Source organism: Pituophis catenifer, unplaced genomic scaffold (assembly GCF_029215685.1).
Source record: "Pituophis catenifer annectens isolate HBS135680 unplaced genomic scaffold, rPitCat1.0.hap2 SCAF_4, whole genome shotgun sequence".
Classification (NCBI taxonomy): Eukaryota; Metazoa; Chordata; class Lepidosauria; order Squamata; family Colubridae; genus Pituophis; species Pituophis catenifer.
The window spans coordinates 106,959,648-106,984,490 of NW_027256884.1; the positions used below are offsets into that span (position 1 = coordinate 106,959,648).

The following is a 24,843-nucleotide window of genomic DNA, read 5'->3' on the forward strand; positions in this document are numbered from 1 at the left end:
CACTACACACACAAAGGGGTATGTACACATGATGGTAGTTCTTTAAAATCCCTGAATTGAAAGATAGATTCTTCAGAAAGGAGTATACCATGGTTGCTGGAAGCTCGGACTCCCAGGAAGAAACATGTGCAATCTCCTGGATCAAAGTATATTAAAGAAACAGCTGAATTGGACTACAACTTCCACGATTCCTAACAATTACCATCCTGCTGAAGGTGACAAGAACTTTGGACTCCAACATCTGGAAAGTCTTGGTTCACTCCTGCAGTTTGAAATATTTTGACGAGAATGGGCACCTATGGATTCACACTGCCATCTAAATCTTAATATGATTTGTCTTGCTTTGATTTCTGCTAATCTAGTCAGAATTGTTTGCACGCCATGATTTATATAGTGAGTGGATAGCTTGGTCCCTTCATCATATGTAGCCTCCTAAAACCTTATTTTGCTTTCCCCACTACTGAATTTCAGTTTACATCATTTTTGAGATGAGCAACCCAAACACCAATTTATTTGTGGAGTAGGTTTAACACAACTTTTAAAAATGTACCTACCAAAGAAACACAGTTTGGCACATTGTGTTGTCCTTCTACCCCTTGCAGCCAAGTACTGTCACAAAAAAAATGTTTAGTTTTAGTCTCTACACTCTAGCCTAGCACTGTTACAACCTGTGTCAGTGGTTTAGAAAACCATGGTTATCTTTTATTAAATGTGAACCCAACCAACTGTGCCTAATCAGTAAAACACAATTAAACAAGCCATGGCTTAGCATGTGTGAAACAAGTCTGCAAAACAGAACCAATTATTAGGTTTAACAGGGAGAAAATTCTCTATGAATTGTGTAAATGTCAGTTATGAGATTAACAAGTTACTGAAGTGTTTTAGTATACAGTATTACTGCTCTGTTGCTCCTTGATAATTAGCACTGAATATGTCTACTCCAAGGACAGACAAGTCAGGTTTCTCACAGTTTCCTGGTAAATTGTCAATTTCATAATAGTCGATGGCATGATAAATGCTTGGTCCCCTGTGTTTAATCCATCTGTTTGAAAGCTTGGATCTCTCATACTTCATCCTAAAAAAAAAAAAGGAAAGGAAATTGCAGGTAGAAAAACAACACTCTGAAAATGCATCCATTCATTTGTTAACCGCAGCTTCTTACCGCCTGCTTGAAGCTTGTGAGTAAAGCCTCTTGTTAATTTCTTCTTCAATATCCTCATCGGTAACAGTAATTTGTGATGAGTGTGGGTTACAAGTAGCTTTCTGATGAAAGTATAAAGATAGCTAATGTTAGCATTGTCACCGCAATCAGAATTGATGCTATCATAATATGCATTACAGAACTCTTGAAAAGCTGTTCAGCAAATTATGTCAGATGACAAAAGACCAAAACAAGGATAGAAAACATTCTAATTTTCTAATCGCTATATAGGTATACTGATCCCTAGGTTCTACTTCTATGCATAGTTGTTACAAAAATATGCACAGGTAGTTGTTTCAGCAGGATACACATGATATCTTATTATCAGGATTACTTTCTTGCCTTCACAGGAGAATTTGTGTATTATTATTCATATGCTGCTGAAAGGTTACATTTAACACCTGTTGACTATATAGGTAATCCTCAAATTACAACCACAATTGAGCCCAACATTTCTGTTGATAAGTGAGACAGTTAAGTGAATTCTGCCTCATTTTATGACCTTTCTTACCACAGTTGTTAAGTGAATTACTGCAACTGTTTAGTAACACAATTGTTAAGTGAATCTGGCTTCCCCATTGATTTTGCTTGCCGGGTCACAAAAGTTGATCGCATGACCCTGGGACACTGCAACCGTCATAAATATGAACCAGTTGCCAAGCATCCAAATTTTGATCATGTGACCACATGGATGCTGCAACGGCCATGTGAAAAATGGTCGTAAGTCACTTTTTTTCAATGACGTTGTAATTTTAAATTGTCACCTAATGAATTATTGTAAGTCAAGGACTATATGTAGATGATTCAGGGGTCTGTATGATAGTGAGTGCTATCATTGGTTTCAAGCATGATTTACAACCTATAACTTTGCTAATCATTTATTTTATTAAGAACTGGAAGAAACATTGCTATTATTCCCAAAGTGGCTTCTTTCAATATACACTATAAAGATTTACTAGAAATTGAAATTTGAAGTTGAAACTCAGCCTTATAATAAAATCCTATAGGTCTACCTAAAAAGGTAGGCTTCATATTGAGGGAGAAATACTGGTATCCCAGCTCTATAAAAGTGAAGTAGATACTAGAGCCGTGATAGTGAACCTATGGCACCCATGCCAGAGGTGGCAAGCAGCGCCCTCTCTGATGGCATGCGAGCCATCGCCCCAGTTCAGCTCCTCTGTGCATATGCGCATGCCTTCTGCCAGCCAGCTGGTCTTCGGGTCTCTGCTGCGCATGTCTGGGGGTGGGATGTGTGCAGGGGGCATGCATGCATGCATGGGAGATAGGGGCTTGTGGGGGCATGTGGGCACATGTGGGGGCATACGTGTACATGTACAGGGGATGGGGCACATGAGGAGGGCCATGTGTGCATGCACCAGGGATGGAATGTATGTGGGGCGGGGTACATGGGGCTATGCATACATGCATGGGGGCATATGTGGGGGTGCACACACATGCACAGGGGCAGGGCACATGCATGGGGCCGCGTGCGCATTGTATTTTGGAGGTTCGGGGGCGCACTTTGGACACTTGGTCCGGAAAAGATTAGCCATCACTGCACTAGAGTAAGAGGCATAGTGGTAGGAAGGATACAAAGGACTGAATTTAAGAACCAAATAAATCACAAATTGATCTGGTTATTCTGTGACAGGAAGTCTTCCCACACTGACCCTATTACATCCCAGTATAGTTTAAATTTTTCCTGCAAGCTGCACCAAAGCATAGTCTGAGTAAGCTTATAGTTAACATAATTAAACCTTGGAAGGATTTTTATTCTCATCTTGACTGATGATCTGCATATCAGAGGAAGTGTCTTCCAGCATAGGATGTATGGGCATACTCTGTGGATCTATCAAAATCTCATAAGGGACCATGGGATGTTTCCAGGAGGATGTGTTAAAAATTTCCCAAGGTTCTTCCTGGCCAAAGGTTCCTATGAAGGGAAGAAGAAAATAAAGTGTAATGCTGAAACTAGCAAATATGAAGAATCTGAGGCCAGACAAGAATTAGTAAAATAGGCGGTAGGTGCCTTCAAAGTTCAATGCTGATAAAGGAACCCCGTCCCAAGAGTTAATTATCCATTAGTGGGAGAAAGAGATGCAGGACAAAAAAAAATGTGGGAGCTAATATACAAATACAGTTAGATTCACAGATACTTTGCCATTATAAGAATTTCTTTACCATTATAAGAGATTTCACATCTGCAAGACTTAACATTAGCTTCATTTCTAATAGTTAACTCAAGAATCTACTTTTGCATTCCTAGAGAATAATGTATTGCTATGTCCAGGGCTTAATAAGGAGGACTATAAGAAAATAGTTTAGAAGAAAAACAAACATATTATTATATAATAGTGGCCAAAATTGTGGAAACCTTTTGGGAAAAGTGTATTTTTGAGATTTGATGGCTAATAACACCACTTTTTTTTTTGGAGTTTCAAGATAATCATATTCCACTACTGGAAATGCCTGGGAATAGCCAATTGAAAATCTATGGAGCTGACTAAAGAAACTTGTTAGTCAGAAGCAATCCAGCAATAAAACCCAGTTAATAGAGGCAATCATTCAATCTTGGTTTCACATTATTACAGCTGCAGAACTGGTTCACTCCATGGGAAGACATTGTAAGGCTGTAATTCATGCTAAAGGTTACCCAACTATTAACTGACGTGATAATTTTTGTATATCTCATTTTTTCTATGATGATAATTTTTGTATATCTCGTTTTTTCTACGTGTTTTACTTTTCTTCTTTATACTGAAACTGCTATTCTAATAGCAAATCCTTCATAAAAGTTATTGCATTACATTCTTGATTAAATTATCTTTCCATTGATATATAATTTTATGGTACTATCCAAAAAAAAAAAGTGATGTTATTAGCTAGTTTTAGAAAATACACTTTTCCCAAAAGATTTCCACAATTTTGGCCACTACTGTATAATGCTATTATAACGTAACATATTATATATTGCTCAAACAGAAAAAAGGGGCTGGAAATACTGCTAATATATTATTCATATCTGATATTCCACTCTTTCATTACAGACCAAGGGAACAAAGCTTATATTACAAGATCATTTTTAACAATAAGCTGGATGTGAATTCAATTAGATGTATTAAAAGCAATAGCATTATTTCCCATAATTTGGTCTACACATGGCAAAGATTACGTTCGCAAAGCTAATTTATGGTTGCATGATTTTGGCTTAATGTGTTTTGTGAACCTAACTATTGTTTGTAATATACAAATCCAGCTATTTGTTTAGTCAATAAGCCACATTAAAGAATGAAACACATTGTGTGAGCCCAGTCAAACTTAGGTGAAGATTGGATGTTGCTAATTATATTCAGTATGTATGCATAACTATTACTGCCATGAGGCCACGGAATTCTTGCTTTTTGTTAAGATGTGCAAACTTGATAGGAACATATAATTCAATAGAAGAGAATATATGAAGCTCAGGGTTTAATTATGGAGACTCTGAGCTTGGTCGCTTACTTGCAGATGTCCACTTGGCGTTTTGATTTCGTATGGACTGTTATTGGAACCCTGCTATCCACTACATCTTCAATTATACTAAATTATATCTTATCTTATATTGTAATGTAAATCATTCTCATTTATCTGATAAAACTCTTATTTGATGATTTATTTAAAATGCCACAAAGTCAGGCAATAAAATTGTGTCATGGTTTTCCATTGCATTATAAAGATTAACAGAAAGATATATATTTAAGTCAACTCTGTTACTACAACTATCCAATTTTCCTTCTTCTAAATGTTTACTAACATTTAAGGTATCGCATTATGCTCATGCTTTACAAACGTATTGATTTACCAATGTACTCTCCATTCAGACTCCACAAACGAATTGTACAATCAATAGAACAAGATAAAAGGATATTATCTTCATCTATAACTTCTAACCTGTGGATTGAAAGAAAAGAATCAGACCTACTATATAAGCATAAATTATTCTTTTGTAATGGTTAAGATCATACTTACGTTAGAACCAGACCTAAATGAGCTCGCCAATGGTTCACATCTGAAGCAAGAAAAAAGAAAAATATCAGTTTATTCATGGACTGTTCAGAATTATATTAATAGAGAAAAACACACACACACACACACACACACACATATATATATATTTGTTTTCTCAGGTCTTCGCGGGTGTTTGTATGTAGGTCTTTGGTTATTCGGGTCTTCTCCCACGTAAAATTGGAAGTGTCTTGGCGACGTTTCGACGAAGTCTCATTCGTCATCTTCAGGCTGGTGTTCTCGGCTTCGTGCTTCCAGGAGCAAATTTGCTTCCAGGTGCTTCCATTTGCTCCTGGAAGCACGAAGCCGAGAACACCAGCCTGAAGATGACGAATGAGACTTCGTCGAAACGTCGCCAAGACACTTCCAATTTTACGTGGGAGAAGACCCGAATAACCAAAGACCTACATATATATATATATATATATATATATATATAACATCTTATATTTAAACATATAATACGTGAGACCTTAGGACTGTAGTCTCTGAAAATATCTGAGTCCAGGATTGGAGCATGAGGTTATAGGGGGATTGTAATTTGGAGCACCTTGCTCTGCTCTTCTTATAACTTCCATAGTATATACGCACTAGCATTCAGAACAGGAAAAAAAATCAATGGAAATTTTGTGGGCTCCAATATTCTTCCAGTCTATATAACACCCACTTTCCCTTGCCCCCAGTGGTGGGTTGCTACTGGTTTGCCCCGGTTTTGGCGAACCGGTAGTAGCAGCAGCGGGAGGCTCCGCCTACCTGCCTGGATATCATCAAATATGCTCTGCGCATGCGCGAGCAAACCGGTAGCAAAGGTAAGTGAAATCCACCACTGCTTGCCCCCATAAACACCCACCATTCAAAGTTTACTTCAGGCTTGGAGGTGAGATAAAAATAATTCCATAACAAGGACTGAAAGAAAATAAACAGACTCGTTTTTCCTGCATTTTAGCTTTCAGGAAGATTCCAAATTCATGTCCCTCAAAATACAGGTAGGGGTGTCTTTATCTGCTAGAATAAAAAAGACTAGGTCTCTTTTCTATGTCCATCATTTACACAAAGCATGATTTGAGCAACATATATGCCCTGTTAAGAAACAACTGACTTAAGTAATTATTTTAGGAGGGTGGCATGCAGAGCGAGAGTAATATGTCTTTAAAAGAAAGATTACAGAATAGTCACTTAAATACTCCATCCAAAATTGCCTCTTACAGCTTTTATAAATATAATATTTTCTCTGTTGTTTCTTGTCTATTGCAATCATTAAATAGGAGTACTACATACAAAAATATAATCAGCTCTTGATTTTACATTTTAAATGATTATTTCACCAGCTGTATTGAAGAATATTGCCTTTTTACAAAATTAAACCATACAGTCTAGGAATACCACTCTGTGAGCGATATCTGGACCAATTCAACTTTTTAAAATAATGCACTCTAATTTTTTAAAATTCGTTCTTCCAGTTCTAGATAAAAAGCTATAATATACATATACACATACATTTTGGTGTTTCTTCTTTTGTATCCTGAAGGGCATAATTTTGGATGTCATGGACATATACATAACCATCTTCATCAGCTGCATACATGTACGAATCATCTGCAGTCATAGCAATGCTGCTGATCAGGGATTTCCCCCTAGACTGGAGTATACAGTCGTACACCGTAAAATTATGCACTGTTTTGAAAATTGCATGACTGCATGACTATACAGTATAAGGAGAAGTATAAATTCCAAAGAATGAGATTCTGATTTGCATGTTAGTCCAGGAATTTCTCATCAGCTATCTGCTCACATTAAATTTCAGGGAGATTGAATTCCTTAAGCAACTCCAATAACATCCATATTGTAGTGGCCATCTCTGCGTTATACCACAAGACAATGTAAAATCATAAAGATTTAACAGAATGAGTACCGGTACTTCATGCGATGATGATCTTAAACTTCAATCAGTGAAACAGGACTGCAAATTTACCAGTATTCATGCTGAAGATCTGTTTATAATTCATCACAATCACAATCAGACAGATATTTAAACTAGATTTAGTATATGATTATGATTATGATGATTGCCTTCAAGTCAATCTTGACTCCTGGCAGCTGTCTGAATAAATCCCAGCAGTTTTCTGAAGAGGTTTTTGGAAAGGGGTTGGCATTGCCTTCTTCCTAGGGCTAAGAGAAAGTGACTGGCCCAAGGTCAGCTAATCTAGAACTCAGAGTCTCCCAGTTTCTAGCTTTAATCTCTACAGCAAACTGGTTTTCTTTCTAACTTTTACAGCCATTAATTTTACCAATTAAACTTACTGGTTGAAAACTTGCTATGAGTGGATCCTCTGAAAACAGGCTCCAGAAATGCAAAAAACCTGAGGGGCGGCGGGTGGCGGGGGGGGGGCGGGGGAGGAATCATAAAGACACAAGATGAAATATTTGGTAACATTTAAACAAGCATACTTCTGTATTAACTGTAACTGAATAACCTGAAGGCAAATTTATAAAACTACAGTGCGTATAGACTTGATTATATAAAGTTTAAGGTTGCTAGGACTCTCTCTAGGATTTCTAATCTCATTGCTTTATCTTTCCATGTTTTTAGCATGATTGATGATGCTGTGACAAGTGGAAACAAGGTTCCTGACATCGAAGTATCATTTCCTTATCTAGTCTGTAAAAACATAAGCAAAATTAATTGAAATAGAATTTATCTCCAAATTGGGCTCATCAATTAAATAAGTTATCACTATGGTTGTTTTGTTAATTATTTATATCATCTATTAATCCTACCTTGTGGCCCATTGGAAACCAGAGATGCAGTAGTTGAATCAAATTTCACAGCACGAGTCTTTAGAAAAATTATCCGTGTCACATCAACTGGTGTGGAAAGAAAAACATATCATCACTGTAATAGCCCAACTGCATTCATCCTAATATATTATTATGAAATTTGTTTGGCTTGACTTTGCATCCAGACATTTATAGTTTGCCAATTAAGTCATAATTAAATTAACCAAGACTTGGCACAATATGTGAATGCAGTCAAATATCCATATTATTAAAGTTAAAAATTTAATTTCTATGATTAAATTTTAGAATAAGTAAATAAAAGGCCCCCTGTTCTGGGAATGTTATATACTTTTTAAGACTACAACTGTAAGCGTATATATCTGCTACAAATGCACTTAATTTAATTTTATCTGAATTGTATATTTGGCAGAGACTTTTTTGGGATCAAACTTTTTAGAAAGGTTTGTAGCTTTAATCTGCTAAATTTTAGCCTCCCCCACCCTGATCTATTGCCTTCTATTTTATTTGTGTCTTTTGCTTGTGAATGTGACCTATCCTTAATTGTGTAAGCCGTGCCCTAAGATCTTACTACAACAGATAAAACCACTTCTGAATGAAATAAATGCATAGAGATCTTATTTTAATGTTCTTATTTCAAAGATCTGAGCTGTAGACCAAGTTCCAGCAGAAATCTGTTTCTAATGTTAGTCAAAAGAGCTGTGTTGAACACATGACTGAGATACATTAATTAAATAGTTTAAGGACTTATGCCAAATAAAGATCATTTCCTGCCCACCCATCTGGAAATCAGGAGGTGACATATATATTAAAATAACATCAACAAAATTAATGGGCTGACTTAACTATTCCTAGTGTGGTAAAACACTGAGTTGTTTTAACTAGCCCAAACATGGGCTAGGCTTCAACTGTGAATTTCCCCCGTATTTTCCATTTCTATGCAATTCCATATGCAATGATTCATAAAGAATTATTCATGGCAATGTGAGAATTATATTCTACAGTCTTTTATTATTTGTAAACTTACTGTGAGAATGAACAGAGGCAGCTGTGGTCATTGGAATGTAGAATCTATGGTCTATGTGACCTGAGACCATATTCCAAACAATAATTTCACCATCATAACTGGATGTTGCAAGAAGATTAGGGGGACACTGAGCAACACAGAGAATGTCTTCTTTGTGTCCCCAGTTCTGGATAAGGAGGAAAAAAAGGTAAGAAAAAAAGTAAGAAAAAAGTGAACAAAACTGATTCGAGTTGTTTGTGTTTTGGTTTTGATTGTATTTTACACAGTGGTAAAATCCAATTTTTTTTACTACCGGTTCTGTGGGCGTTGCTTGGTGGGCATGGTGTGATGTGGCTTGCTGGGCGTGGCAGGGAAGGATACTGCAAAATCTCCATTCCCACCCCACTACAGGGAAAGGATTCTGCAAAATCCCCATTCCCTCCCCACTCCTGGGGCCAGCCAGAGGTGGTATTTGCTGGTTCTCCAAGCTACTCAAAATTTCTGCTACCGGTTCTCCAGAACCTGTCAGAACCTGCTGGATTTCACCCCTGATTTTACACAATATGCAAACCAACAGGTAGATGAAATTACACAATTCAGTATAACTTCATAAGTGTAAGATCTCATGAGTTGCAAAGTCTACAACTTTCAGCATGGCCACTACGTATACCCTGGAAATAAATAAATTTTATAAAATAAAGTTAATAGGCTGACTTTTATGAAAAAAATAAGCCTATATTTTTGGATACTGCCATGTTCATTTACTTTTTTTTTTTTTTGATTTGATTTAAATGCCGCCCTTCTCCAGAGACTCAGGGCACCTTACAATGCGTTAAGCAACAGCCTTCATATTTTTGTATATTTTATACAAAGTGAGCTTATTGCCCCCACAATCCGGGTCCTCATTTTACCTACCTTAGAAAGGATGGAAGGCTGAGTCAACCTTGAGCCTGGTGAGATTTGAACTTGCAGTAATTGCAGACAGCTGATGTTAATAACAGTGCTTTAGTCTGCTGTGCCACCAGGGCTCTTTATGGATGGCCTCAGTCACACTGGCCACAAGAAAGCACCATGTGACTAATTTTATCTTATTGGAAGTCATCAGAAAAAGAGAGTTTGACCCCCATGGAGTAACATCTGATTATCCACATCTGATGAGTCAAGAAGACAAATTGGTCATGTGTTGTTTCCAGGATTTACAGATCATCTATTTGGAGGTGGAAAGCTTCAACTTGTAGGCCTCATCTGATTCACCAGTATAATGCTTCCAGTTCACAAGATATAGATGAGGGTCCCTCTCTCCCTCTCTCTGATTTATTTATGCTTTGTTCTTCTTTTAAGCAAAAGGGTGATTTGTGAATTTATCTGGAGCTAGGTCATGTGATGTATTCCTAGGGAAAGTACAAAGTAGGTCTTTCAAGTTTATCCAGCAGTGCCAATCCACAAAAATGGATCGGATCAGAGATTTATCTCCACTCTTACATTATCCAACTCCCCAAATGTAGTCAAACTGCTGATCCCAAACTGCTTATATAGCACTTTATATGCCAAACATTTCTTACTATGTCATCCTGCCAGTGGGGCTGAGGTTTCTTAATATGATAGAAATCATCTGTGGAATCCTATAACAGAAAATATCTAAATGAAATTATATCTAAGATAATCATTTATAATCTCCAACATGAACTTTGCATTTCCAGACATACAAAAATAAAATTTAGCTCCAATTCTATTATTCCATTAAAGTTACCCAAATCTGATTTGCCTATTTCTCATCTGAGTTGTGCATTCAATAAGTTACCAGCATTTGTTCCTATAAGTAGATTGTGGCTTCCCTTGACGCTTGTACTGCAATCCATCCTCCCACTGAAGCCTTACAATGCTGCCATTTTATTTTACATTTTTCCTAAACAGTTATCCAAGTCTGACATTAAACTGAATTTAAAGTGTGTTGGTCATTCAAAGCACAATTACAAATTAGCTACAAAGCCCCAAAGAGTTGGACAAACATGGCTACAAGTAAACTTTTATTACAGTTTTAGAAGAGTAGCCATAACAAAACAGTCTCTGGGTATAAGAAATCAATCTAGAATTTATATCCAGTCTTATTTATTTATTTATTTTATTTATTTTATTTCGAATTTATATACCACACCTTCTCCTGAGGGACTCAGGGCGGTGTACAGCAGATAAAAACATATAATACAAACATTAAAAAACAATTAAAAGGATATATATTAATTTGGCCCCAATTTAAGATAACAAACCAATTAAAAATTAAAAATATGTTAAAAAATATGTTAAGCCAGCCCGGGTTGCTGAAAAAAGAAAGTTTTAAGGGCACGGCGGAAGGCACTGAGTCTTGGATTCTCCTTATCTCTGGGGGCAGCTGATTCCAGAGGATAGGTGCCCCCACAGAGAAGGCCCTCCCCCTGGGGGTTGCCAGCCTACATTGTTTGGCTGATGGCACCCCGAGGAGGCCCTCTTTGTGGGAGCGCACAGGTCGGTGGGTGGTCGTCAGTAGCAGCAGGTGGTCTCGAAGATAACTAGGTCCTATGCCATGGAGCGCTTTAAAGGTGGTAACCAACACCTTGAAGCACACCCGGAAGACCACTGGGAGCCAGTGCAGCTCACGCAGGAGCGATGTTATGTGGGAGCGCCAGGCAGCTCCCGTAATTACCCGCGCGGCCGCATTCTGGACCAGTTGGAGCCTCCGGGTGCTCCTCAAGAGGAGCCCCTATTGCAATTCTTGTTTCTTGCTCCTCTACATACAGAGAAGTCTTGACTTTCATCTTCTCATGCTTCACAATCCCATCTGTTGAATGCAACTCCATCCTTACATCCTCCGTATTCATATTCTTCTGTCCACTTAAGCTGTGATTCTCTTGCCATTAACAGGGCCCTGATAGCAGCTAACAACCTTTAAAAGAATTTGAAATCTGTTTGCATGGAATTGTCAGGCTGTTTGGCAACTACCTGATTTAAAGTGAGTCTTTTCAATTTAGAGACAACCAGGGGTGAAATCTACTTACCTTCCTTACCGGTTCAGAAGTGCATGCACCGCGCGCAGACCTTCTGCGCATAAAACATGTTAAAACCAGGAAGTAATGACACCCGGGTGGGTGGGCGGAGCTTTGCTCCACCATCGCTACTGGATCGCCAAACCACCGGCCAAGATCGCTACCGGATCGTCCGATCCGGGAGCATTTCACCCCTGGAGACAACATATATTTAGATGTATTATAATGGAAGCTTTCTGATTTTCTTTCTCATAGCTGATAAAGGGGAAGTTTGCAACTGATTATTAATAGACTCATGAATCTTTACTAGCCTGGAAGCCACATTTCACACAATATACCACTGTGATTGTTAATAGAGAAAGAATCCAAAAGAAAGCATAACATACTGCTGCCAAGAAAACCTCATTGATATGCCCATATAATTACTAGGAATCAAGTTCAAATTTTGGGAAATGTGTATACAACACACATCAATCCATACATCCATCTGGTTACATCTTGTGTACAAAGTGGAACAGAGTGCTTCCACTTGTGAAAGGGCCTTTTCATTGCTACATGTGGATTGACCACTGTGAATAATAAGTGGTATTTGCCCGTAGATTCAGGTAGTAGCTAACAGAATTCTCGGATTTTCTTGCTGATCTATTCTTGAATTTGCTACTAGCAGTGTAGAGGCGCTACAGTGAAAGCAGAACACCAACTTTTGGGGACCATAACTAACTAAGTAATGCAATTTTGGCCACTTAAAATCATGGGCCAATAAAGCCAGTTCCTACACTAAAATGGAAAGTGTTCTCACTACAAGGCCATTATTTATGTATGAGGGTACTTTGGCACAGCAATTTTGACAATGAATTAAGAGTGATACCATTTTTTGTATAGAAATGTGTTACTTACATAAAACAAATTTATTCTTCTGTCCCATCCCACACCTATGATATACCTGCAAAAGCAATTAATGTTTACCAAAATTTGAATTATTATAGTCTTTCTGTTATGCAGCAGCCGTTAATAGTCTAGCTGCTAAGGCCAGCTATATTCCACTATCCCTCTTATATAAATTATGCTATTAAACTGTCAGTGAGTTGAATGATTTATTATTCATTTTAAATATAGGTGTAATCTTCAGTTGTCACTAATTTTTCAAGGAGTTCATTCACTTTCAGCTGAGCTGAGCTAAAAAGATCTTTTTTCTCCAGTTCAGACTATAGCTGTCACACTGCAGAATGGAGTTTGTATTTTAAGCAATATGCTCTCAAAAGTTTCATTCATTCTTCATTATTGTAAGAGGTTTCATTTATTAGAGTTCCCCCTTAACAATCAGGCATTCATCTTAATTCTATAACTCTGTCTTCAATATATACTGCTCAAAAAAATAAAGGGAACACAAGCAGAAGACATCCTAGATCTGAATGAATGCAATAGCCTTATTAAATACTTTGTTCTTTACATACAGTAGTTTATACACTGCTCAAACAACTAAAGGGAACACAAAACTACTGTATGTAATGAACAAAGTATTTAATAAGGCTATTTCATTCATTCAGATCTCGGATGTCTTCTGCTTGTGTTCCCTTTATTTTTTTGAGCAGTGTATATCAGCTTCTGAATGACCATTGAATTCTTTTAACAGGATTTTGTATGTATGAAACTGTACCTTCATGCCATTAAGTTTTACATGCTTATTTCTGCATATTTAACTGCTAAAGACAAGAGCAAGCCAAGCTATTTATTCCCCTCTCCAGCACTACTCTATATCCTTGAATGTAATAAAATACCTCAACAATCAAAATACCTATTTTTCTGAACCTGAAGACTCAGATAGATCCCTAACATGAGGGAAACATATGAGATCTTTCCAATGTCATCTGTCAGAACAATGTGATGGATTGAAGCTTATTTTTTCAAGAAGAAAGAGGCCTGTTTCTATGAACCTGCCCCACACACACAAAAAAAAACCCACATTGTTTTCATTAGCCTTTCCTACACTAAAATGTCACACGTTATGATAAATGTGGATAACACTTACTCATTTTTGTTGATCTCCGCATAAGCACAGTCACGAACTTCATCATATCTGTCTTCTGTACAGAAGAAAAACATAATGCTGGATTCGTAATTTTCCCCTTCTTGAAATGAATGTTTAGATAATTCAATCAACGTTCTGCTTACCCTTTTTCAAAGTGTGAAGACACTGTCCATTATTATAATTCCATATTTTCAAGCAGCCATCTTTTCCTCCAGTAATGAGTCTGAAACATGATTGCAATGCCTAATTATTTCTTTAGCAATGTGTAAAAAAATATCACAGCCCTTCTCACACACTGAAACTCTCCAAATGTACCTTCTTCCACTAAAATCAAATGTGAGGCATGTAATTGCAGAATCACCATGAGCATTGCCAAATTCAAATACAGGCTTTCCGCTTTCGAAATCCCATACCTTGACCACCTTAAAAGAAGAAAAAAAGGGAGAGATATTGAAACACTACTGCCATGATCCTAAAACAAGAATCTCACAGAGAAATCTATTCTACAAGCTGCTCTAACAGTGGATTTTTGGATGCAATTCAAAGTACTGATTGTCACCTATAAAACCCCTCATGGCACAAGTCTGGTCATCTAAGAACAGCCTATCCTTCATCTTTTCTTTCCACCCCACACAAACTGACAGAGTTGGCATGCTCCAAGTCCCATTGATTAAATTGTCATCTTGTAAGACCCAGGATATGGAGCTTCTTTAATGAAGAGCAGAGGGACAGGATATTTCTGCTTACACATGATTTTCTTCTGAATTATGTTTGAAGCCCACACAGCTCCAGCAAACAGATCCTTTTTCTTTGGCAACAACCAAGATCAAATGTATGTAAAAACATGTATAGTTGCCTTATACAAGTCACACTATTGATGATCTATTAGGCCAGTATGGTTAACATCACTGACTCTCCAGGGTTCCAAAGAAGTCTTATTTCTTAGCCAGGAGGTGGTGGATATTGGAATTGAGACCTTCTGCACATAAAGCAGCCATACTTCCCTAGAGTAATATTACTTGTGTTTACAAACATTACAACTCATGGCCATGTGATTTCTATATGATCCCTTGGTTTTATCAGGCATTCCTCTCCCTCATTTAACAACACAGCTTATTTGTTTTCCTTCTGTTTTAGAATGTAGCCAAAGAGATGTAGCAGACAGTATAGAAACTTTGTTTGGAAATTAAAGTGCACCGAGCAGTTTTTAAAATATACTGGGCACAAGAGTCGCCTTGCAGCAAGATGGGAAGCAAACAAATTTAATAAACAAGTTTGTTGAGACAAACTTGTCACCTGTGATTGGAGGCTAATTTATTGATGATTAAGTTTTATTGACTTCAATAAGAGTAGATAGGCAGAAGTTTGCACTGTAAAATATAGAAAGAATAGGAATAAGGAATAAGGAATGGGAGTGGGAATAGGAATAGGAATAGGAATAGGAATAGGAATAGGAATAGGAACAGGAACAGGAACAGGAACAGGAACAGGAATAGGAATAGGAATAGGAATAGAAGGAAGGGACCTTGGTAGTCCAACCCCCTGCTCAGGCAGGAGACCCTATACCCGTGATAGCGGACCTATGGCACGCGTGCCACAGGTGACACATGGAGCCATTTCGGTGGGCACGCGAGCGTTGCCCTAGCTCAGCTCCGGCCAGCTGATTTTCGGGCCTTCCAGTCCCACCAGAAGTCAGCAAACAGGCTGTTTCCAGCCTCCGGAGGGCCTCCAGGGGGAAAAGGCTGTTTTTGCCCTCCCCAGGCTCCTAGAAAGGCTCTGGAGCCTGGGGAGAGCGAAAAGCAGGCCTTCCGGTCCGATCGGAAGTCGGCAAATGGGTCATTTCCGGCCTCTGGAGGGCCTCCGGGGGGTGGGAAAGGCTGTTTTCTCCCTCCCTAGGCTCCAGAGGCTTTCTTGGAAAAACGGGCCTACCCACCCACCATGCCATCGTGTGCCAAAAGTGGGGGGCGGGGCGCACTTAATTATGGGTGTGGGCACACGCGGGTGCGACCCCATGCGTTCCCCCCGCTTTTGGCACGCAAGGGCAAAAAGGTTAGCCATCAGTGCCCTATACTATTTCAGACAAATAGCTTTCCAGACTTTTTTTTAATAACACCCACAACTTCTGAAGGCAAGCCATTCTATTGGTTAATTATTCTTACTGTTAGGAAATTCCTCCTTAGTTTTAGGTTATTTTTAAATTTCTTGGTTTTAAGCAGCAGCCTAATGTATCTAGATTATCTGAGAGTAAGCCTTATTGATGACAAAGGAGGAGGAAGAAGAGGAGGAGGAAGAAAATGAAGAAATATATATGATTGGCTATAAAACTGCAATCTAAAACAAATACACAGGAAGACTTGTTTTGTGGGAGGCTACTTCATAATAACATAGAGTGTATTTAAAACAGGGTTTCTCAGCCTGTGCATCTTTAATAGAAGTGGACTTCAGCATGCTGGCTATTCCACAAATAATTTCACACAGCTATACAACTGCACATCTCTCACAAAGTGACTTTTAAAATTGATGAAGCTGAGAAACACTGATATATAGCACACAATAAGCGAATGTTTTTGGAAGAACATGTATGACAGCTTGTCTTTTTAAGTACTTATTTAGAAGCATTTACTTCTGATCCTGAAAGGCATATAGACAGACTAAGAGTAACTAGAGATTACTGCATTCTTTCTTTCTTTTTATTTATTTATTTGTCAAGCATGTATAAGATAACAGATGTAAGTATAAACATTATTATGAATACATGAAATGGACATGAATAAATGGGGACAGTAGGACAGGGACGGTAGGCACGCTGGTGTGCTTATGCATGCCCCTTACAGACCTCTTAGGAATGGGGTAAGGTCAACAGTAGACAGTCTTAGGTTAAAATTATGGGTCCGTTAATATGTAAAAAAAAATTTAAAAGCCATTTTTACCATGCCTTTTGGCAAAGAATTTTGAGAAGGCTCAATCTCGAATCAGAACTCATTTCATATCTAATACAAAGAAACTCAGAATTCTGAAGACTGTAAATAGATTGATTATATAATTACATGCAAAACTGAAGAGAATTTTATAATTATCATTTCACTTACAGAATCTTCAGAGCAGCTCACAACATGCCTGAACACTTTATTGAATTTGCAGCACAAAACTGGTTTTTTATGGGAAGTTACTATATAAAGATCTGGAGCTGATCTACTTTAGAGACAACAACAAAATCAAATTATCAATAAATTAAAATGTTATTTCTCTTGCCACTATTGCTTAATTAGCAAAATATAAATAAATGCATTATTCTATAATTCAAAAGAAAAGCTACCATTACAGTACATCAAACCTATACAAATCAATAGCATTCCAACTATTCAAAAATGAATCCAAAGCCCAATTTTTTATCATATTTTTCCTGAATAACTGTCCAAACAAATTTATTAATATACTAATCTTAATAAGTATGTTTTGTTGAATTTAGTATCTCTAAATAAAGTTGTATGTGTGTACACTGGGAGCTTATGCACCAAAGACAAAATCCTTGTGTATCCAATCACACTTGGCCAATAAAGAATTCTATTCTGTTCTGTTCTGTTCTGTTCTGTTCTGTTCTGTTCTGTTCTGTTCTTCAGTCTTAGTGGCAAGATAAACTTTATGTATCTATAAAATTAACAAAATAGTAGGAAGTGAAGTCTGCATTTCTCTATATTCACCAAAATAGATACATGTCCCTGTCTTGCCTTCTGTATCAATCTTCTAAAACCGCAGATAAAAATAAGACACATTAAAACTTTCCTATATTTAAGAATTATTAAATCACATAACTAGGTTTTTTTAAAAAAAAATTCAGGAAACAAACATAAATATAACGTCTAGCCATTGTAAAATTATTTTTATAATCAATATGTAAAAAGGTAAAGGTTTCCTCTGTCCAGTTGTGTCTGACTCTATGAGGTGGTGCTTATTTCCATTTTTTAGCCAAGGGAGCCAGCATTGTCTAAAGAAATTTCCATGGTCATCTGGCCAGCATGATTATACACCAATACACATGGAATGCTATTATTTTCCCACTAAAGTGGTACCTATTAATCTACTCGCATTTGCATGCTTTCGAACTACTAAGTGGGGCAGGAGCTGGAGCAAGGAACGGGAGTTGCATAGCCCTCAGGTCTCAAAGCCAGAGTTTCTAGCTGACAAGCTCAGCGCCTTTAACCGCTAAGCCCTTGTGCCTCCTTTTGTTTCAATCTGTAGCATTCTTTATATAATATCTTTAGATAACACACTATTCTCTTTGCTTGGCTAAGGCTTCTTTCATTAGTCACTTTTGATACTTACAGATGTACTAGGTTGGGAAAATATCACAAGAAAGTGTTTTCCTGTGATTTTTTCCTCAGAATTGTTATTATTTTCTGGCTTTTAAAAAAGTGTAGGTGTTATAAGAGTAGTGAATTGAACACATAGAAATTTAATTTGATTTCTTTCAAACAATTACAGTCACCTGCAGATAAGTGGTGGGTTTCAAAATTTTTTACTACTGGTTCTGTGGGTGTGGCTTGGTGGGCCTGGCAGGGGAAGGAGACTGTAAAATCTCCATTCCCACCCCACTCCAGGGAAAGGATACTGTAAAATCTCCATTTCCTCCCCAATCTGGGGGAAGGTTATTGCAAAATCCCCATTTCCTCACAATCAGCTGGGATTTGGGAGGCAGAGAATAGATGGGGGCGGGGCCAGTCAGAATTTTTACTACCGGCTCTCCGAACTACTCACAATTTCCGCTACCGGTTCTCCAGAACTAGTCAGAAACTGCTGAAACCCATCTCTGCTGCATATTATCTAAACTAACTCATTCCAGATATCACTGGACATCCACCAGTATCCTTTTCAATTCATTGCCACTGGCAATTTTACAAAGTAAATAGAATAAAAGTCCAAATCCCTAAATTTATCCCTTTGTGAAACAGAGGAGAACAAGTTGACTGATCATATTCTCTTACATCATAAGTTTTATTCTGACATAAACTGACAAACAGAACACTAAAACAAACATTTATATAGCTTGTTGGCTATTCTTTGGCCAACAAGCATTCATCAAATCTAAATGAACTGTATCATATTGTTGAAGTCTTAATTCTGACTTGCTTTATTCATTTCTACTGATTGCATTTTTGGTTATATTTTGATTTAAGATTATAATAACACATATTTGAATGTGTAATCTTTTAGACTTATTGTAGTTTACTTTCATTAATTGAAGCTAATTCTTCACTCAGCAGAATTAAATTGAAATTAGGTTTTTTTCCAAATGAATCTGAAATTATGAAAGAAATAAAATCTTTAAACAAAGTCTTTTGAAGTAAAAATTAACTAAAAGCTGTATTTAAGGTTTAATTAATGTCAGTCCTGTATCTAAACATAAACTGGTATTAGATAAACAATTTGGTACTCCCAAAAGTGCCTAGATATATTTGAGTATCACTTTTCCTCTATGGTTCCTAACCCTCCTGATCAGTGGTGGGTTTCAAAAATTTTTACTACTGGTTCTGTGGGTGTGGCTTGGTAGGTGTGGCATGGCTTGGTGGGTGTGGCTTGGCGGGCTTGGCAGGGGAAGGATACAGTAAAATCTCCATTCTGTCCCCAATCCAGGGGAAGGTTACTGCAAAATCCCATTTCCTTCCAATCAGCTGGGACTTGGGAGGCAGAGAATAGATGTGGGCGGGGTCAGTCAGAATTTTTACTACTGGTTCTCTGAACTACTCAAAATTTCCGCTACCGGTTGTCCAGAACTGGTCAGAACCTGCTGAAACCTCTGCAGGTTCTCTGCTCCTGATATGTATTAGTTTAATATGTGCACATATGTTAATTAAAGATTTTATGAATGTCAATTCCTGTAAGCCTGATTCAACATTGTAATACAATATTGGAAATTTGGAGATTACTTATCCCAAAACAGAAAGTAACACCATAATGACATGCTCTAGTAATGACAATGTCTTAAATTACAGGTTTTAATAGATTCCAACAAGCTAATCCAAAAATCACATTAGTAATTATTTAAAACTACCGTAAATGTTCATCTAGATTTTACAAAATGTTATTTCCTTGTAATATTTTGCTTAAGGGTGCAATCCTAATAAATACCACAACATTTCAAGTATTCTCTTGAAGTGTTCCAACATAATAATCACACTATTTCAGTAAATCCTAGAATTTTTTCAGCAATTTCTTACATTTGGGTTTTCCATAAATGAAATTCTTGGATCTGTCTAAACATCAGGAGCTCTGATAATGTTGCTTTGTACTTTACCGTAATCTTAGGTGAAGAATGGCCAGTGTATCCGTGGCAACACAGAGTGATCGAGTCCCTGATATATAATGGCAAGTAGTAATCTCTCCTTTAATTCCATTGTTTTTTGAACAAGCAGTGAATAAGCAAGTCTGATCCTCCATATCCCATATCTGCAAGGAAAGAATTGTGTTATATTAAAGAGAAAGAACTAGAATAAAAAAAATATATAATTTGAAATATGAAAAAGACAGACCTTAACTGTGTTGTCTGTTGATATGGAAAATATTTTATCCTCCTCAGATATGTAGACATAGAAAATGGGGGCCATATGACTTTTGAGCATGCCTGTGGGTCTTCTGAAATTCAGTGAGAACATTAAATCTTGACCAATTAGAAACACATAATGAAGTATATACTGTTACAATATTTTGAGGATCAGACTCAATAATGAATTCAGAAGTAATTTCTTCAGTTAAAGAAGAGTTTATTCATAATAGGCATTCTACTTATTCTGTCAGATTTACAGTGAGAAGCAAGCATGAGGTAAAAGCACTCTCTATTTATATCAAAGGGGAGGAGTCAAGGATGGGGGTGATTACATATGAATACATTAAAGGAGGAGGAATAAATTAACTCTTAATATCCTGTACATATATACATATCTCTTGTTATAGAATAAGGCATTTACTTATGACAAATCCCCCTCTAAATGCCGATTCGATATATAACAATGATTGCATTCGGATTCAGAGCTATATAGTACTTGTAATTTTGATGTCAAGTATTTGTGTTGTTTAGAAGGTAAAGGTTTAGTTAATATATCAGCTATTTGTTCTGAGGTTTCGCAGTGGATTGCTTTAATGAATCCATCCTGAGATAATTGTCTGACGTGTTTAAATTTGATATCTATATGTCTGGATCTTTGACCAATGGCGTCAGATCTTGATATTTCTATAGCTGCCTTATTATCTTCATGTATGACAAATGGTAGTATTGGATTTTTCCAAATATCAGATAATAAATCATTAAACCATACTAAATTATTTGAGGCTTTAGATAAACAGACGTATTCTGCCTCTGTCGTGGAAGTTGCTACTAAATCTTGTTTCCCAGTGTACCAGAATATTGGGCAACCATTTAAAAATAATACATAACCTGAGGTGCTCTTTCTACATTTGATGTCACCTGCCCAGTCTGCATCAGCGTAACTGGTGATAATAGGTTCTTTAATATTATTGGGTTCTAAGAGTAGGCAGAAATCTATGCTGTGCTTTAGATATCTTAGTATTCGTTTAACTGCTTCCCAATGATACATAAGTGGCTTACTTACATGTCTAGATAATAAATTAAGTGGCAGAGCTATATCAGGCCTGGTCCAATTAGATATATACAAGAGAGAACCAATAATTGATCTATACAATGTATTGTTCTCGAATTCAGGCGAAGATTCATCCATATTCCTTAAAAAATCAGTCTGCATAGGAGTATCGCAAGGTTTGGCATCTCTTAAATTGCATTTTTCCAGAAGTTCTATAATTTTATCTCTCTGAGATAATTTGAATCCCTTTCTTGTCTTATTGATTTGAACTCCAAGGTATTTGTTTACCCTTCCTAGCGACTCTAAAGAGAAATGTTCACTTAGCCTGGATACAAATAAGTCTTTCTTTTCTTTATGTTTGCCTATATACAAAATATCATCCACATAGATTAACACAAATTCTAATGATTCACCTTCCTTTCTAACAAAAAAGCAATTGTCTGCAGTTGTGGCTTTGAAATCCATATTTTTAAGCACGCTGACAAGACATTCATACCAACGCTTGCCGGATTGTTTTAATCCGTACAAGCTTTTGTTAAGTAACCAGGTCTCATTTCTGTTTGTACATTGGCTATGAGGTGCCCTTACATATATCTCTTTGTCGAGTTTTGCATGTAAGTATGCAGTCTGCACATCATATTGAAAGACATCAAGATTGAGTATAGCTGCTATGACTAAAGCTGTCTTAACACTTTCAGTTCTTACAGTGGGAGAGTATGTGTCAGTGTAATCCTCAGGATATTTTTGAGCGTAACCTTGTGCGACTAATCTAGCTTTATATAATTTATTACCCTCTTCTAAATCTTTGATTTTGAATATCCATCTGGTGCCTATAATTGTCTTGTTCTTAGGTGCAGGGACTGGTGTAAATACACCTAATTCACGCAAGCTGTTCATTTCTTTTGTTATGGCTAATTCCCATTTTTCTCTTTCTTCCATGGGAAGTTTTAACACTTCCTCGTATGTGTTAGGTGTTGGTATCTCGTCATTCACACACATTATATAATTCTTATACTTATGAGGTAATTGTCTTCTGTTTCACCTGATTGTTCTTATTGGAATGCTCTCATTATCGTGTAGATATCTTGCTTCCTTTTTGGTTAATGAATCTGTTTTTATCCTGGTGTGGTTACCTGTCCATGTTTTGTTTTTGTCATCATGTGTGTTATGTTCATGTTTCTCTCTTTCTATTCTGTCTTGTTGTTTAATGTTTGGTTTAGTATTTTGGATTATCTCGTTAAGATGTATCTTAGACCAGTTGGCCTGTTCATGAAACACTGCTGTTCTTGAGACTATGAATTTGTTATTACTGTCAATGAATCTATATCCTTTTGTGCCTGTTTCATATCCCATGAATCTGAGCCTTCTGGATACGTTATCTCCCTTACGTCTTAATTGTTTTGGTATGTGTACGTCTGCTGTAACCCCAAATATGTGCATGTGTGAAATTTTTGGTTTCCTATTGTACATTACTTCGTATGGTGTTTTATTTAGGATGCTAGACCAGGTCCTATTTTGGGTATAGTTTGAATATAGTAATGCTTCTGACCAGAATTGTTTTCCTAAACCAGCATCTTCTAATGTACATCTAATCATGGTTTGCAGTGTCGAGTTCTTTCGTTCTACTGTACCATTCTGAAAAGCAGAAAATGGGCTAGTCGTGAAGTGTAGCATTCCTTTGTCTTTTACCCATTGTGAGAATTCTTTAGACATGAATTCGGATCCCCTATCTGTCATGATTTGTTTTATTTTGATATTGTGTTGTGTTTCTACACGTTTGTAAAATTCTTTGAATTTTTGGAAAGTTTCATCTTTGTGTTTTAAAGTATAAACAAATCCATAACGGCTATAGTCGTCTACAATAGTTAGGAAATATCTTTTTTTGTATGTGATGGATGGTGTTAATGGACCAACCAGATCCATATGTACCAGATCAAAAATTTGGTTAGAGGTCCTTGTTGCCCTCTTTGGTTTTGGGTTTGTTCTGAGTTTTGAGGATTTACATACTGAGCATTCCAAATAGTTTTTACAATCCTTTATTTTGACGCCATCAGCATGTTCAATCATTTTTTGTATTACAGGGAAACTTGCATGTCCCAATTTTCTATGCAACATGTGTGCGCATTCATCATGAATTGGTTTGCCTATATTGGGCCTTTTGTTATTGTGTGTATTACTAGTGGGTGTGTCTTTGTGGTTACAGTGTGTATTGGGTTCTTCATTGTCATTGTTGTTACTATGTTCACTGTCTATGTTAATGTCGTCATCAGTGTTTGTATTGATGTTATGCAACCATTTATCTTCTGTTACAAGGAAGGGTAGGCCCCCTTCGATAATTACACTATTCAATTTAGTCCCATCCTTTTCTAGTATTGCTTTTCCCCCAGAGAAGATTATATTTATGTTGAAATCTTGGCTTAATTTCACTGCACTAAGTATGTTATGTGATATTTCTGGTATCAACAATACCCCCTCTACTTTACCTAAACCAGGTATATTTACATCTCCTTTCCCTATGACTTGAACATTTTCTTGATTGGCTACTCTTATCATAAATTTATCATTTGTGAATGAAGACAGTATTTTCTTGTTATTTGTTGTGTGATTAGTCGCTCCTGAATCTATGAGCCAAGTATTGTTTTTTGATTTTTGTGTGATGACATAGTTATGTTTATCTAATCCATTTAATGATCCTGATTTTCTGTCCCTTGAATTATCCCTATCCTTTCTGCGTTCTCTGTAGTTTGGGGAGTCTCTATATCTGTATCTATCAATAGATGATTGCCTGTCTTGATATCTACCCCTAGAATCACGGTTTTGTCTTTCCCTATGAAACATGGGGCAATCTCTCTTAGAGTGTTTTCTGGATCCACAATTGTAACATTCAATTGTTTTTTGGTGATTCTCTTGGAAGGCTACTCTTTTTGCCTGTCTGTGTTCTGTGTATGCATTGTATCTACTTTTCCTCAAATTATCTTCAGCTATTAACTTATTTGACAGACTTTCTATGGATAAGTATCCTAGATTGATTGAGTCTAAATGTGATATGTAGTTATCCCATGATGAATCTAATGAGTTAAGGATAACGCTTTTCATTGTCTGTTCTGATATTATTTCTCCTCTTAGATGTAATTCTGCTCTGGTTTTGTTTAAGG

The 24,843-nt window shown here is 36.9% G+C and overlaps 1 protein-coding gene across 1 annotated transcript in view; it reads right to left on the reverse strand.

Annotated features, from left to right (window-relative positions):
* Window positions 1–894: 894 nt before the first annotated feature.
* LOC139317222 (cilia- and flagella-associated protein 337-like) overlaps window positions 895–24,843 on the reverse strand; it is a 50,001-nt gene continuing 26,052 nt past the window's right edge. The window contains exons 14-30 of the mRNA XM_070944219.1: window positions 20,624–20,726; window positions 20,389–20,540; window positions 17,186–17,291; window positions 14,412–14,518; window positions 14,240–14,319; window positions 14,097–14,151; window positions 12,965–13,010; window positions 10,610–10,669; window positions 9,069–9,234; window positions 8,024–8,110; window positions 7,547–7,605; window positions 6,743–6,884; window positions 5,210–5,249; window positions 5,043–5,131; window positions 2,959–3,134; window positions 1,163–1,263; window positions 895–1,075 (exon numbers count right to left, since the gene is read on the reverse strand). Of these exons, the coding sequence (XP_070800320.1) occupies window positions 895–1,075; window positions 1,163–1,263; window positions 2,959–3,134; window positions 5,043–5,131; window positions 5,210–5,249; window positions 6,743–6,884; window positions 7,547–7,605; window positions 8,024–8,110; window positions 9,069–9,234; window positions 10,610–10,669; window positions 12,965–13,010; window positions 14,097–14,151; window positions 14,240–14,319; window positions 14,412–14,518; window positions 17,186–17,291; window positions 20,389–20,540; window positions 20,624–20,726 (1,750 nt within the window). The remainder of the gene's footprint in view (window positions 1,076–1,162; window positions 1,264–2,958; window positions 3,135–5,042; window positions 5,132–5,209; window positions 5,250–6,742; window positions 6,885–7,546; window positions 7,606–8,023; window positions 8,111–9,068; window positions 9,235–10,609; window positions 10,670–12,964; window positions 13,011–14,096; window positions 14,152–14,239; window positions 14,320–14,411; window positions 14,519–17,185; window positions 17,292–20,388; window positions 20,541–20,623; window positions 20,727–24,843) is intronic.